The sequence below is a fragment of the Hyperolius riggenbachi genome, chromosome 1 (genome assembly GCF_040937935.1).
Source record: "Hyperolius riggenbachi isolate aHypRig1 chromosome 1, aHypRig1.pri, whole genome shotgun sequence".
NCBI classification, from domain to species: Eukaryota; Metazoa; Chordata; class Amphibia; order Anura; family Hyperoliidae; genus Hyperolius; species Hyperolius riggenbachi.
Window position 1 is genome coordinate 690,353,377 of NC_090646.1, and position 16,121 is coordinate 690,369,497.

A 16,121-nucleotide genomic window follows, 5' to 3' on the forward strand; every position below is an offset into this window, starting at 1 on the left:
GCCACACCTCTCACATCCCTGGACAGACCCTGTAGAGCACATCCTGCTGTACTACTTACAGGTCTGGAGAAGGGTGGACATGTGCAGCACACGACACAGGCTCCTCCTCCCCTCATATCAGGCCACGCCTCTCACATCCCTGGACAGATCCTGTAGAGCACATCCTGCGGTACTACTTACAGGTCTGGAGAAGGGTGGACATGTGCAGCACACGACACAGGCTCCTCCTCCCCTCATATCAGGCCACTCCTCTCACATCCCTGGATAGACCCTGTAGAGCACATCCTGCGGTACTACTTACAGGTCTGGAGAAGGGTGGACATGTGCAGCACACGACACAGGCTCCTCCTCCCCATATCAGGCCACGCCTCTTACATCCCTGGATAGACCCTGTAGAGCACATCCTGCGGTACTACTTACAGGTCTGGAGAAGGGTGGACATGTGCAGCACACGACACAGGCTCCTCCTCCCCTTATATCAGGCCACACCTCTCACATCCCTGGCTAGACCCTGTAGAGCACATCCTGCGGTACTACTTACAGGTCTGGAGAAGGGTGGACATGTGCAGCACACGACACAGGCTCCTCCTCCCCTCATATCAGGCCACACCTCTCTCATCCCTGGACAGACCCTGTAGAGCACATCCTGCGGTACTACTTACAGGTCTGGAGAAGGGAGGACATGTGCAGCACACGACACAGGCTCCTCCTCCCCTCATATCAGGCCACACCTCTCACATCCCTGGACAGACCCTGTAGAGCACATCCTGCGTTACTACTTACAGGTCTGGAGAAGGGTGGACATGTGCAGCACATGACACAGGCTCCTCCTCCCCTCATATCAGGCCACACCTCTCACATTCCTGGACAGCCCCTGTAGAGCACATCCTGCGGTACTACTTACAGGTCTGGAGAAGGGTGGACATGTGCAGCACACGACACAGGCTCCTCCTCCCCTCATACCATCAGGCCACGCCTCTCACATCCCTGGACAGACCCTGTAGAGCACATCCTGCGGTACTACTTACAGGTCTGGAGAAGGGTGGACATGTGCAGCACACGACACAGGCTCCTCCTCCCCTCATATCAGGCCACACCTCTCACATCCCTGGACAGATCCTGTAGAGCACATCCTGCGGTACTACTTACAGGTCTGGAGAAGGGTGGACATGTGCAGCACATGACACAGGCTCCTCCTCCCCATATCAGGCCACACCTTTCATCCCTGGCTAGACCCTGTAGAGCACATCCTGCGGTACTACTTACAGGTCTGGAGAAGGGTGGACATGTGCAGCACACGACACAGGCTCCTCCTTCCCATATCAGGCCACGCCTCTCACATCCCTGGACAGACCCTGTAGAGCACATCCTGCGAGACTACTTACAGGTCTGGAGAAGGGTGGACATGTGCAGCACACGACACAGGCTCCTCCTCCCCTCATATCAGGCCACGCCTCTCACATCCCTGGACAGACCCTGTAGAGCACATCCTGCGAGACTACTTACAGGTCTGGAGAAGGGTGGACATGTGCAGCACACGACACAGGCTCCTCCTCCCCTCATATCAGGCCACACCTCTCACATCCCTGGCTAGACCCTGTAGAGCACATCCTGCTGTACTACTTACAGGTCTGGAGAAGGGTGGACATGTGCAGCACACGACACAGGCTCCTCCTCCCCTTATATCAGGCCACACCTCTCACATCCCTGGCTAGACCCTGTAGAGCACATCCTGCGGTACTACTTACAGGTCTGGAGAAGGGTGGACATGTGCAGCACACGACACAGGCTCCTCCTCCCCTCATATCAGGCCACGCCTCTCACATCCCTGGCTAGACCCTGTAGAGCACATCCTGCGGTACTACTTACAGGTCTGGAGAAGGGTGGACATGTGCAGCACACGACACAGGCTCCTCCTCCCCATATCAGGCCACACCGCTCACTACCCTGGCTAGACCCTGTAGAGCACATCCTGCGGTACTACTTACAGGTCTGGAGAAGGGAGGACATGTGCAGCACACGACACAGGCTCCTCCTCCCCTCATATCAGGCCACACCTCTCACATCCCTGGACAGACCCTGTAGAGCACATCCTGCTGTACTACTTACAGGTCTGGAGAAGGGTGGACATGTGCAGCACACGACACAGGCTCCTCCTCCCCTCATATCAGGCCACGCCTCTCACATCCCTGGACAGACCCTGTAGAGCACATCCTGCGGTACTACTTACAGGTCTGGAGAAGGGTGGACATGTGCAGCACACGACACAGGCTCCTCCTCCCCTCATATCAGGCCACGCCTCTCACATCCCTGGATAGACCCTGTAGAGCACATCCTGCGGTACTACTTACAGGTCTGGAGAAGGGTGGACATGTGCAGCACACGACACAGGCTCCTCCTCCCCATATCAGGCCACGCCTCTTACATCCCTGGATAGACCCTGTAGAGCACATCCTGCGGTACTACTTACAGGTCTGGAGAAGGGTGGACATGTGCAGCACACGACACAGGCTCCTCCTCCCCTTATATCAGGCCACACCTCTCACATCCCTGGCTAGACCCTGTAGAGCACATCCTGCGGTACTACTTACAGGTCTGGAGAAGGGTGGACATGTGCAGCACACGACACAGGCTCCTCCTCCCCTCATATCAGGCCACACCTCTCTCATCCCTGGACAGACCCTGTAGAGCACATCCTGCGGTACTACTTACAGGTCTGGAGAAGGGAGGACATGTGCAGCACACGACACAGGCTCCTCCTCCCCTCATATCAGGCCACACCTCTCACATCCCTGGACAGACCCTGTAGAGCACATCCTGCGTTACTACTTACAGGTCTGGAGAAGGGTGGACATGTGCAGCACATGACACAGGCTCCTCCTCCCCTCATATCAGGCCACACCTCTCACATTCCTGGACAGCCCCTGTAGAGCACATCCTGCGGTACTACTTACAGGTCTGGAGAAGGGTGGACATGTGCAGCACACGACACAGGCTCCTCCTCCCCTCATACCATCAGGCCACGCCTCTCACATCCCTGGACAGACCCTGTAGAGCACATCCTGCGGTACTACTTACAGGTCTGGAGAAGGGTGGACATGTGCAGCACACGACACAGGCTCCTCCTCCCCTCATATCAGGCCACACCTCTCACATCCCTGGACAGATCCTGTAGAGCACATCCTGCGGTACTACTTACAGGTCTGGAGAAGGGTGGACATGTGCAGCACATGACACAGGCTCCTCCTCCCCATATCAGGCCACACCTTTCATCCCTGGCTAGACCCTGTAGAGCACATCCTGCGGTACTACTTACAGGTCTGGAGAAGGGTGGACATGTGCAGCACACGACACAGGCTCCTCCTTCCCATATCAGGCCACGCCTCTCACATCCCTGGACAGACCCTGTAGAGCACATCCTGCGGTACTACTTACAGGTCTGGAGAAGGGTGGACATGTGCAGCACACGACACAGGCTCCTCCCCTCATATCAGGCCACACCTCTCACAACCCTGGACAGACCCTGTAGAGCACATCCTGCGGTACTACTTACAGGTCTGGAGAAGGGTGGACATGTGCAGCACATGACACAGGCTCCTCCTCCCCTCATATCAGGCCACGCCTCTCACATCCCTGGACAGACCCTGTAGAGCACATCCTGCGGTACTACTTACAGGTCTGGAGAAGGGTGGACATGTGCAGCACACGACACAGGCTCCTCCTCCCCATATCAGGCCACGCCTCTTACATCCCTGGATAGACCCTGTAGAGCACATCCTGCGGTACTACTTACAGGTCTGGAGAAGGGTGGACATGTGCAGCACACGACACAGGCTCCTCCTCCCCTTATATCAGGCCACACCTCTCACATCCCTGGCTAGACCCTGTAGAGCACATCCTGCGGTACTACTTACAGGTCTGGAGAAGGGTGGACATGTGCAGCACACGACACAGGCTCCTCCTCCCCTCATATCAGGCCACACCTCTCTCATCCCTGGACAGACCCTGTAGAGCACATCCTGCGGTACTACTTACAGGTCTGGAGAAGGGAGGACATGTGCAGCACACGACACAGGCTCCTCCTCCCCTCATATCAGGCCACACCTCTCACATCCCTGGACAGACCCTGTAGAGCACATCCTGCGTTACTACTTACAGGTCTGGAGAAGGGTGGACATGTGCAGCACATGACACAGGCTCCTCCTCCCCTCATATCAGGCCACACCTCTCACATTCCTGGACAGCCCCTGTAGAGCACATCCTGCGGTACTACTTACAGGTCTGGAGAAGGGTGGACATGTGCAGCACACGACACAGGCTCCTCCTCCCCTCATACCATCAGGCCACGCCTCTCACATCCCTGGACAGACCCTGTAGAGCACATCCTGCGGTACTACTTACAGGTCTGGAGAAGGGTGGACATGTGCAGCACACGACACAGGCTCCTCCTCCCCTCATATCAGGCCACACCTCTCACATCCCTGGACAGATCCTGTAGAGCACATCCTGCGGTACTACTTACAGGTCTGGAGAAGGGTGGACATGTGCAGCACATGACACAGGCTCCTCCTCCCCATATCAGGCCACACCTTTCATCCCTGGCTAGACCCTGTAGAGCACATCCTGCGGTACTACTTACAGGTCTGGAGAAGGGTGGACATGTGCAGCACACGACACAGGCTCCTCCTTCCCATATCAGGCCACGCCTCTCACATCCCTGGACAGACCCTGTAGAGCACATCCTGCGGTACTACTTACAGGTCTGGAGAAGGGTGGACATGTGCAGCACACGACACAGGCTCCTCCCCTCATATCAGGCCACACCTCTCACAACCCTGGACAGACCCTGTAGAGCACATCCTGCGGTACTACTTACAGGTCTGGAGAAGGGAGGACATGTGCAGCACATGACACAGGCTCCTCCTCCCCTTATATCAGGCCACGCCTCTCACATCCCTGGCTAGGTCCTGTAGAGCACATCCTGCGGTACTAATTAAGGGTCTGGAGAAGGGAGGACATGTGCAGCACACGACACAGGCTCCTCCTCCCCATATCAGGCCACGCCTCTCACACCCCTGGCTAGACCCTGTAGAGCACATCCTGCGGTACTACTTACAGGTCTGGATCTTGGTGGCCCTCTGGTGGAGGAGCAGCAGATGCTGGGTCAGCTCTTCCTGGTGCCAGTACTTGAAGAAGAGACGCAACTTCCTGGAAGGTGAAGAGAAATTGCTTTTTAATGAAAATTCAGCATTTCTAGGTTTAACTATCATTAGCCACACTTACCCACACTGCCAGCCACTCAGCTGTGCCCTCTGCAGGATGGTCAGGCAACTGCAGAAGAACCACAAACACCAGAATCATTAACCATAAATACAGCAGCCTGCCCCATGAGCTTACAGTCTAATGTAATACAGAAAAAACAAGAGGTCCATTCTTCCATGGCACAAGTTCCAATGTCAGAATTCCAGCTTCTCATAGATTAATCACATACCAATCCTCACATCCGTGCCACCACCTGGAGGTCTGGGGTCATCACCAGTCACTAATGGTCACAGCTGGAAGTCTGGGGACCCCTCCTCCTCCTTCTTATATCATCCAGTAGGGAATTGCAGTTTTTCAAAACAGCTTACATACCATAGCTGGGATTAGAACCCTGAACTCAGTGTGTAGTAGGTATCTGTCTTACCCACTAGACCATGACCCACACTACATGCTAAAGCTGGCCTAGCATAAACCATACTACCATTATGATCAATTCAATAGAAAAAGTGTGTAGCAGGTATCTGTTTTACAAAACACAAAGCCATCCCTGGGTGGGCTTGAACCACCAACCTTTTGGTTAATAGCCAAATGCACGATCAATTGTGCCACAGAGACTAGCAGTTGCTGCTACATAATTTTATGGGGATGTATGTGTGTCTTCTGGAGGGAGAAAGTCAGTCTGCTCCAAGAAGTTTAATGCCACTTTTACCTACAACAAAGCATTCCCTTTGAGGCAGCAGAGTGGTGCAGCGGAAGTGTGCTGGGCCCATAACACAGAGGTTGATAGATCGAAACCATCCTCTGCTAGGCATGATTTCATTTTTGCACCTCGCTTTATTGCATGGGCAAAACTGTTTCCATAGCCCTGTAAGAGAAAGTGTAATAAGGGCCCTGCTGTAACATAGATATTACGGTAGCTAAGACTACTCCTGGGCCTTTCTTGTAGTTGAAGAGATGAGTGAACTGTGACACCACACTTAAAAACAAACAAACAAAAAAAAAACAGCAAACAGAGAAGCTTCCCCATATTGTTACACTACTATGTATGTTACGGCAGGGCCCTTATTACACTTTCTCTTACAGGGCTATGGAAACCGTTTTGCCCATGCGATAAAGCGAGGTGCAAAAATGAAATCATGCTGTTACGATTCATACTGTATCATCTCCTGCCTGCTGGTGGTGGTATTGAGTTGGACTGCCCTGGACTTCCACTATCCACCAGCAGGTGGCTTATCATTGCATCTAAGGACTTGCAGTTCTTTGTATGGCCTGCAGAGGCCTCTAATGTGTCTCTGATCAACTACCACCAGCTGCTTCCTGTTACATGGACTATATAAGTCTGCCTCTTCCTGCAAGTCATTGCCAGAACTTCCTTGTTACAGGTCTGAGTCTCTGGTCACCCCTGTTCCTGATACCTGGTTTCTTGTACCCTGCCCTGTGATCTGTTTATCTGCTACTGAACCTCTGCTTGTCCTGACTCTGCTTATGCTTACTCCTCTGTACCTTGTATGTATCTGATTACCTGTTGCTGACTTTATTCCGTTTTGACCTGTCTTTGCCTGCTCCTTTTGATACCGCGTTGTTGTATATCATTGCTTGTACATATATATCTTGTGCACACCATTTGTAAATAGATAGTTAGATAGTTAGGTGTTATATATATATTTTGTCACTGCTTCCCGGGTTATTTGTGTATATATTGTGTGCTGTGCATATGTGGTATGGTATTTACATTCACGCTTGTATGTATGATTGCATTTGCAATAAAACATTATTTTTGCACCTTAATTCCTGGTTCCAGTGTCTGTATACTGCAAACTGTGGTCAAACCCTGTTTTTCCGTTCAGGCCCCTGACAGTAAGTTCTGGCCATATATACACTGACCACTGCAGCTATACTGCACACTGATACCTGGCTGTTCTGTCCAAAAATGGATCTGCAACAAATTGATTATTATGCATTGCTTGCTGATGAGGATGAAGCTGAGTGTCGTGCAGTTTTTGCTGATTTCTCTAAAGCTGAATTGCAGCAGATGATTAGCCAGACATATAGTTATGTCAAATTAGGAATAATTCGTACACAAGATATTGAAAGTTTAGCCAGGATCTGGAATAATCTTGCATACCCCAAAATGACAAATATTTGCATGCAACCTGATTCTGACCAAGGTATAGTCAGTGATTATGATCCACCTTTTGACAATTATGCCATAGAAGCTCTGATTAACTTGTTTGAGGATGACAGGGAATATTTTCTTGATCATTACTCAAACAAAGGTAAACAGAGCGTGCAGGCTTGCATAGATTCCCTCCAGTCCCTGATCACTCAGGGAATATGCAAGTATGGGAAAGCCTCCCTTCTGTTAAACGCTTGGCAGAAGATTATTTCTGCAGGTTCCACAACCCTTACCTCACCTGTTGTGAATCCAGTTCAGGTTGATTTTACCTCAGAACAAGTGAACATGTATTTCAATTATTTAAAGAGAGACAGAAATGCCTTTTTTGAATTCTATAAAAGACAAAGCTTTGAGTTTGTAAGGGGGTGTAAATGTGCAGTCGAGAATCTGTTGTCTGACAGAAAATGTAAGCCTGAGTCAGCCCATGCTTTGATCAATGCATATTCAGAAATCTTGTTATTATGCACACCTCCTGTTAACCCTCTGAATGCCACTCACTCCCAGTCCACTGCAGTTAAACAGCTGCAAAGTCAGTCTCCCAGCAAAGAAGAATTTAATTTTATTTTTGACTCTGAACTGATTGATGATTTGTTTGATTTTCTGAGAAAGGATAGGGAAGGATTTATTAAGTATTACTGTGACAAAAGTGAAGGTTTTGTGTCTGCCTGTATACGTGCAACTGAGACATTGATTGCGCATAGGCTTTGCAAGTATGAATCCGCTTCTGCCTTAATTGCTGCCTATTTAGAAGTCCTGCAAGTAATAAATTCTTCAGTTAACCCTCCGAATGTCCGTCACATTCAGAATCCTCAGTCCACAGCCACTAAACAGCTTAAATGCCAATCACCCATTACAAAACAATTTGATTTCATTTTTAACTCTGATCAGATTGATCACTTGTATGGTTATTTAAAGAGAGACGAACAAGGGTTTTATGAATCTTACTTTGAGAAGGGGGAATTGTATGTGTCTGCCTGTGTTCGTGCAACTGAGTCATTGATGCTGCATAAGCTCTGTAAGCGTGAATTTGCTTCTATGTTGATTACTGCCTGGCGTGAAATCCTTTCTTCCTGTTTCCACTCTCCTCCTTCTGCTCATTCTCCATGTATCTCTTCTTGTGTCCAGAACTCAGAACCCGCAATAGTTAAAAAACCTGTAAAATCAGCACCCTTGCAAACCGCTATCAGGTCCACACCCTGGTCCTGGCAGTATCCAGCTACATCTAATAAGCCTGCTGTTGCTCCAGTTTCCAGAGTGATCACCAGGACTAGACGCAAATACTTTCCTACAGCTTCCATTACTCCAGTCATCTCACCTCCTGTGCAGCCTCCAGTCATCTCACCTCCTGTGCAGCCTCCAGTCATCTCACCTCCTGTGCAGCCTCCAGTCATCTCACCTCCTGTGCAGCCTCCAGTCATCTCACCTCCTGTGCAGCCTCCAGTCATCTCACCTCCTGTGCAGCCTCCAGTCATCTCACCTCCTGTGCAGCCTCCAGTCATCTCACCTCCTGTGCAGCCTCCAGTCATCTCACCTCCTGTGCAGCCTCCAGTCATCTCACCTCCTGTGCAGCCTCCAGTCATCTCACCTCCTGTGCAGCCTCCATCCAACTCCTGTCTGATGCAGCCTCTGGTTAATGTTTCGGTGACACCTGTTATACAAACTCTTGCCTTCCTCTCACAGCTCTTGCAGACTTGGTATGCTCCAGAATCCAGTCCAGCCGTGTGTTTGTCTACAGAGCCTTACCTCCAGCCTGCAGAGACTTTGCCTCCATCTGCAGAGCCTTGTGCTCAGTCTGCAGAACCTCACTTCCAACCTACAGAGACTTCAAAACAGCCTGCAGAATCCTGCTCACAGTCTGGAGAGTTTTGCATCCAGTCTACAGAAAACGGCATACAGCCTACAGAATTTCAATCTAGTATCCTGCCCACTCAGTTTCAGTTCCAGCTCGCACAGGCCCAGTCCGCACAGTCTCAGTGCCAACTCGCACAAACTGTATCAGGGTCTCAGCCAAAGGTCCAGTCAAGCGCTCAGCCAACGGTTCAGCCATGCGCTCAGCCAACGGCCCAGCCAAGTACTAAGCCAAAGGTCCAGATCCATGAAGTTATGCAGTCTGTTGCCCTGCCTGAAACTACTGAGCCTGTTGCCCTGTCTGAAGTTTCCCAACCTGTTAACCTGCCTGAAGTTTTCCTGCCTTCTGTTTCACCTGATGTTATGCAATCTGCTGCCCAGCCGTCACAGACTTTTGCTGCTGCCCAGTCTCCACAGACTTTTGCTGCTGCCCAGTCTCCACAGACTTCTGCTGCTGCCCAGCCTCCACAGACTTCTGCTGCTGCCCAGTCTCCACAGACTTCTGCTGCTGCCCAGCCTCCACAGACTTCTGCTGCTGCCCAGCCTCCACAGACTTCTGCTGCTGCCCAGCCTCCACAGACTTCTGCTGCTGCCCAGCCTCCACAGACTTCTGCTGCTGCCCAGCCTCCACAGACTTCTGCTGCTGCCCAGCCTCCACAGACTTTTGCTGCTGCCCAGCCTCCACAGACTTTTGCTGCTGCCCAGCCTCCACAGACTTTTGCTGCTGCCCAGCCTCCACAGACTTTTGCTGCTGCCCAGTCTCCACAGACTTTTGCTGCTGCCCAGTCTCCACAGACTTTTGCTGCTGCCCAGTCTCCACAGACTTTTGCTGCTGCCCAGCCTCCACAGATTTCTGCTGCTGCCCAGCCTCCACAGATTTCTGCTGCTGCCCAGCCTCCACAGATGTCTGCTGCTGCCCAGCCTCCACAGATGTCTGCTGCTGCCCAGCCTCCACAGATGTCTGCTGCTGCCCAGCCTCCACAGATGTCTGCTGCTGCCCAGCCTCCACAGATGTCTGCTGCTGCCCAGCCTCCACAGATGTCTGCTGCTGCCCAGCCTCCACAGATGTCTGCTGCTGCCCAGCCTCCACAGATGTCTGCTGCTGCCCAGCCTCCACAGATGTCTGCTGCTGCCCAGCCTCCACAGATGTCTGCTGCTGCCCAGCCTCCACAGATGTCTGCTGCTGCCCAGCCTCCACAGATGTCTGCTGCTGCCCAGCCTCCACAGATGTCTGCTGCTGCCCAGTCTCCACAGACTTCTGCTGCTGCCCAGTCTCCACAGACTTCTGCTGCTGCCCAGCCTCCACAGATTTCTGCTGCTGCCCAGCCTTCACAGACTTTTGCTGTTGCCCAGCCACTAGAGACTCCTGTTATCAACGCCCCTGATGCTTCCAAGACTGCTGTCTGCCCTGTTGGTACCAAGCCTGCTGCAGCGCCTGATGTCTGCCAGTTTCCTGCTCTGTCTGAGACCTGCCAACCTGTTGTCCACTCTGATCCTGTCCAGTCTCCTCCTCAGCCTGATGATGCATGCCAGTTTCCTGCCAAGCCTGTTGGTACCTGCCAGTCTCCTGTTCAGCCTGATCTTGCTCATTTTCCTGCCAAGACTGATGATCCTGTCCAGTCTGCTGTTCAGCCTCTTTCTGTCCAGTTTCCTGCTCAGCCTGATGATGCCTGCCAGTCTCCTGCCAAGCCTGTTGGTGCCTGCCAGTTTCCCGTTCAGCCTGATCCTGTCCAGCCTTCTGCTCAGCCTGATGATCCTGTCCAGCCTTCTGCTCAGACTGATGATCCTGTCCAGCCTTCTGCTCAGACTGATGATCCTGTCCAGCCTTCTGCTCAGCCTGATGATCCTGTCCAGCCTTCTGCTCAGCCTGATGATCCTGTCCAGCCTTCTGCTCAGCCTGATGATCCTGTCCAGCCTTCTGCTCAGCCTGATGATCCTGTCCAGCCTTCTGCTCAGCCTGATGATCCTGTCCAGCCTTCTGCTCAGCCTGATGATCCTGTCCAGCCTTCTGCTCAGCCTGATGATCCTGTCCAGCCTTCTGCTCAGCCTGATGATCCTGTCCAGCCTTCTGCTCAGCCTGATGATCCTGTCCAGCCTTCTGCTCAGACTGATGATCCTGTCCAGCCTTCTGCTCAGACTGATGATCCTGTCCAGTCACCTGCTCAGTCTGAAGATCCTGTCAAGCCTGATGATACCTGTCAGTCTCCTGCTCAGCCTAATGGTCCTGTCCAGTCTCCTGCCAAGCCTTATGCCTGCCAGTCTCCGGTCCAGCCTGATGCCTTGTCTGATATCCTCCAGTTTCCTGAGATCCTGTTTTCTACATTGCTCTCTGTCCAAAAGATGCTGGTCTGGATTTGGTTGGCATTATTTCCCTCCCTGCCCACCCAGGTTTGCCTTTTACTGCCTCCTGTATTTGTTGCTGCTTTTTGGGTCCTGCCTGATGTTGTACAGTCTTTTATCCAACTTGCCATCCTGCCTGGACGTTTACAGCTTATGTTACAACATCCAAAGACCAAGTTTTTAAAGTGTTTTCCCTCCCTGCCCTCCCAAGCTTGGCCTCTGCGACCCACCTGGTCAATGTTTGGGTTGTCTGCCCTCTTGTGGGACCCTGGTGGACATTTTCTAAAGACACTGTGGAGCGTCCTGAGGCCGCTCCTTCAGGGGGGGGTACTGTTACGATTCATACTGTATCATCTCCTGCCTGCTGGTGGTGGTATTGAGTTGGACTGCCCTGGACTTCCACTATCCACCAGCAGGTGGCTTATCATTACATCTAAGGACTTGCAGTTCTTTGTATGGCCTGCAGAGGCCTCTAATGTGTCTCTGATCAACTACCACCAGCTGCTTCCTGTTACATGGACTATGTAAGTCTGCCTCTTCCTGCAAGTCATTGCCAGAACTTCCTTGTTACAGGTCTGAGTCTCTGGTCACCCCTGTTCCTGATACCTGGTTTCTTGTACCCTGCCCTGTGATCTGATTATCTGCTACTGAACCTCTGCTTGTCCTGACTCTGCTTATGCTTACTCCTCTGTACCTTGTATGTATCTGATTACCTGTTGCTGACTTTATTCCGTTTTGACCTGTCTTTGCCTGCTCCTTTTGATACCGCGTTGTTGTATATCATTGCTTGTACATATATATCTCGTGCACACCGTTTGTAAATAGATAGTTAGATAGTTAGGTGTTATATATATATTTTGTCACTGCTTCCCGGGTTATTTGTGTATATATTGTGTGCTGTGCATATGTGGTATGGTATTTACATTCACGCTTGTATGTATGATTGCATTTGCAATAAAACATTATTTTTGCACCTTAATTCCTGGTTCCAGTGTCTGTATACTGCAAACTGTGGTCAAACCCTGTTTTTCCGTTCAGGCCCCTGACACATGCCTAGCAGAGGATGGTTTCATTCCATCAACCTCTGGGTTATGGGCCCAGCACACTTCCACTACTCCACTCTGCTGCCACACAGGGAATGCTTTGTTGTAGGTAAAAGTGGCGTTAAACTTCTTGGAGCAGACTTACTTCCTCCCTCCAAAAGACACACATACATCTCCATAAAATTATGTAGCAGCAACAGCTAGTCTCTGTGGCACAATTGATCGTGCATTTGGCTATTAACCAAAAGGTTGGTGGTTCAAGCCCACCCAGGGATGGCTTTGTGTTTTGTAAAACAGATACCTACTACACACTTTTTCTATTGAATTGATCATAATGGTAGTATGGTTTATGCTAGGCCAGCTTTAGCATGTAGTGTGGTTCATGGTCTAGTGGGTTATGCTACGTACACACATGCGACAACGATGGTTGGTTGAGAACGACGAACGAACTTTTAATTGATGAAAGAACGACCTAAGTAAAGTTAGTTTTAAAAGGTGTGTAACGATCTGATCGTTAGAACGGACGTTACATCACGTAAAGCAACTATTGCGCCTGCGCATAAAAATGAGAAGTTTCACAGAGAAATAGTGAAATGCGCATGTCAAGCCTAGTACGAACGACCGTTTCCAACGATGTACTACTTTTGCAAACGATCGTCGTTGGAAAAAATCCGCCGAGACAGAACTTTCTTTTGTAGCGATTTGGCTCGTTCGTCGTTTGCCTTAATAGTCGGTGGTTCGTTTTTTGTAACGATCGTCGTTGGTAATGATCGGGGAACGATCGTTACAAACGACTATAGTCGCATGTGTGTACGCACCTTAAGACAGATACCTACTACACACTGTGTCCTGGGTTCTAATCCCAGCTATGGAATATAAGCTGTTTTGAAAAACTGCAATTCCCTACTGGATGATATAAGAGGATGGATGGAGGGAGAGAGATTTTTTACAAAATTTCCGACGGAATCCGAAATCCCGTGGAACTTATAGAAATCCGGCGGAATTTTATTGGTACGGAATTTAACATTGAAGGAATCCGTGAATTCCGGCGGAACGAAATTTGCTGATTCCGATCATGCCTGCCCATCACTAATGGTCACAGCTGGAAATCTCTTGAAGCCTGACTGATTGTGACATGAAAGAAGTATGAGAGTGAATATATCTAAGTAATATGAGTGAAATAAGATAATTCCATACTTTTCTGTTCAGATCGATTATTTCCAACATGTCCAATCTGATTTCCAATTGATTTTCCAATCGGTTTTCCATAGAAGTGAACGTAAAATCGATCGGAAACCAGATGTGATGCGACTTTCTCAGCACACATCATACACAGACTCTTAAAGACCTCATCCTCATGGGAGGAGCTAACATAAGAGCTGATGCCCTCCTTGCCAGAGGCGGAAACTCTAGCCCCCCTTCAAAATGGGGTAGTGATTTCTCAGTGCACATAAGTCCTAGCAGGAAGTGCATTGTGCATTCAGCAAGGCGTTATGAATTCATACATATGAAACATGAGTATGATCCTGTAAAGTGTTGCTGAAAAAAAACCCGATGAAATATGGAGAAATATGAATTTTAGGGTGAGAGGACGTTTATCTGTAGTTTGTAAAAGCAGTTGTGTGGGAAAACACAGATAAGCAGCATCCTTGTCAAAAACCTGAGCGATTCTTGCCTTTTGCATGATTGCTAACTCAGTAAAGGACCAGCCCTTAAAGCGTTGCTATCATATAAATCCGGCATAGCGGGGTTTGAACCCTCTATAACAGTAATTATAGATTGACGGTGTACCTTGAAATGAATCCGAGCACTCAGTATAGGATTTTATATGAAAAATTGTATTTGCTTATCATACAACATACAGGGCTGCCCATAATTATTCATACCTCTGGCAAATTTTGACTTAAAGTTACTTTTATTTAACCAGCAAGTAATATTTTGAAGGGAAATGACGTAGGTGTCTCCCAAAAGATAATATGACAATGTACAAGAGGCATTATTGTGGGGAAAAAACATTGTTCACTTTTTATTTACATTTGAGCAAAAAGTGTCCAGTCCAGTACCCTTCACAAACTGTTACAGTCTGTGGGAAAATCCAAAGTTATATACCATTCCAAATAGTCCAAGCTGCTCTAACGCATCCTAATTACCCTGATTAATTGGAAACAGCTGTTTTAATCAACTCAATAGGTGAAAAACAGCAGCTCTTTGCAGTTGGTTTGTGGACAGTCATGGCTAAGACAAAGCAGCTCAGTGAGGACCTGCAGCTGCACATTGTGGCTGCTCACAAGTCAGGAAAGGGCTACAAGGCCATTTCTAAATGTTTTCCAGTTCCAGTGGCTACAGTGCAAAGTATTATTAAAAATACAAGATTTTCTGCACTGTGAAAAATCTCAGAGGACGTGGTCAGAAGCCAAAAGTGACACCTGTGCTGGCCAGGAGCATAGTGAGAGAGGTGAAAAAGAATCCAAAGATCACCAGCAAGGCCATCCTGGTGAATCTGGGCTCTGCTGGTGGCAATATCACAGAGCAGACAATCCAACAGACACAGCACACTGCTGGGTTCCATGCATGCAGACCAAGGAGGATGCCACTTCTCATCTGGTCAAAGAAGAAGACTTTTGGTCTTCTGTGTTATGGTCAGATGAAATAAAAATTGAATTGTTTGGTCACAATGATGTTTCCTTCATTTGGCATGAAAAGAAGCCTTCAACCCAAAGAACACCATCCCCGCTGTCACACATGGTGGTGATCAGGGAGATGGGAAAAAGATCCTCCAACCTGAAAGATTTGGAGCTCATTGCTAGAGATGAATGGGCAAAATACTTGTAGAAAACTGCAAAAACCTGGTCTGCAATTCTAGGAAGCGTTTGACTGCTGTAATAGCCAATAAAGGCTTTTTGTAACGGTTGGGTGTTATAACTCAGACGTCTGATTATGTGGTGATCTGCAGAATCACCAATAATACAGACACTATACCAGATTATTAGGTGATCTGCAGAATCACCAATAATGCCAGTATAGCTAACACAGACTGAGTGAGTAGTGTTTGGTGCAACCGTAACTTTAATAGTTTTGTGAGACCTTACCAGGGGAGCTGGTAAGGTACTATCAGTACGCTGACTGTATATAATAGATCAAACCTTCCCAGAGGAGCTGGAGAAGGTCCTAACAGAGAGAGTACAGAACATAGTAATGCAGGTCTATACCAGGGGAGCTGGTAATAGACCAATAGTAATAGTACAGACAAATAACCTCACAGATCTTTCCAGAGGGACTGGAAAGGTCTAATAGGTGACTTTAAATAGATTTGGCTGAACCTTCCCGGAGGAGCTGGGAAGGTACTATCAGTCACCAGGCAACACTCGACCAGTGGAGCTGGCGGGTATAAGGCACCTCACCAGTGGCTAGGGCCCACTGGTGAGTAGAGTGGTCAGACAGGCAAGGATTAG

General features: G+C 49.6%; 1 protein-coding gene and 2 non-coding genes across 3 annotated transcripts in view; 1 reads left to right on the top strand and 2 right to left on the bottom strand.

The window, feature by feature from the left end:
• The window catches only part of LOC137544753 (myosin-IIIb-like), a 418,671-nt gene that overhangs the window by 62,616 nt on the left and 339,934 nt on the right, over positions 1 to 16,121 (bottom strand). Inside the window, exons 21-22 of the mRNA XM_068265847.1 lie at positions 5,284 to 5,331; positions 5,117 to 5,208 (exon numbers count right to left, since the gene is read on the bottom strand). Of these exons, the coding sequence (XP_068121948.1) occupies positions 5,117 to 5,208; positions 5,284 to 5,331 (140 nt within the window). The remainder of the gene's footprint in view (positions 1 to 5,116; positions 5,209 to 5,283; positions 5,332 to 16,121) is intronic.
• TRNAN-AUU (transfer RNA asparagine (anticodon AUU)) lies at positions 5,805 to 5,877 on the bottom strand. The gene has a single exon. It is a non-coding gene; the product is annotated as a tRNA-Asn (tRNA).
• TRNAN-AUU (transfer RNA asparagine (anticodon AUU)) lies at positions 12,873 to 12,945 on the top strand. Its single transcript has one exon. It is a non-coding gene; the product is annotated as a tRNA-Asn (tRNA).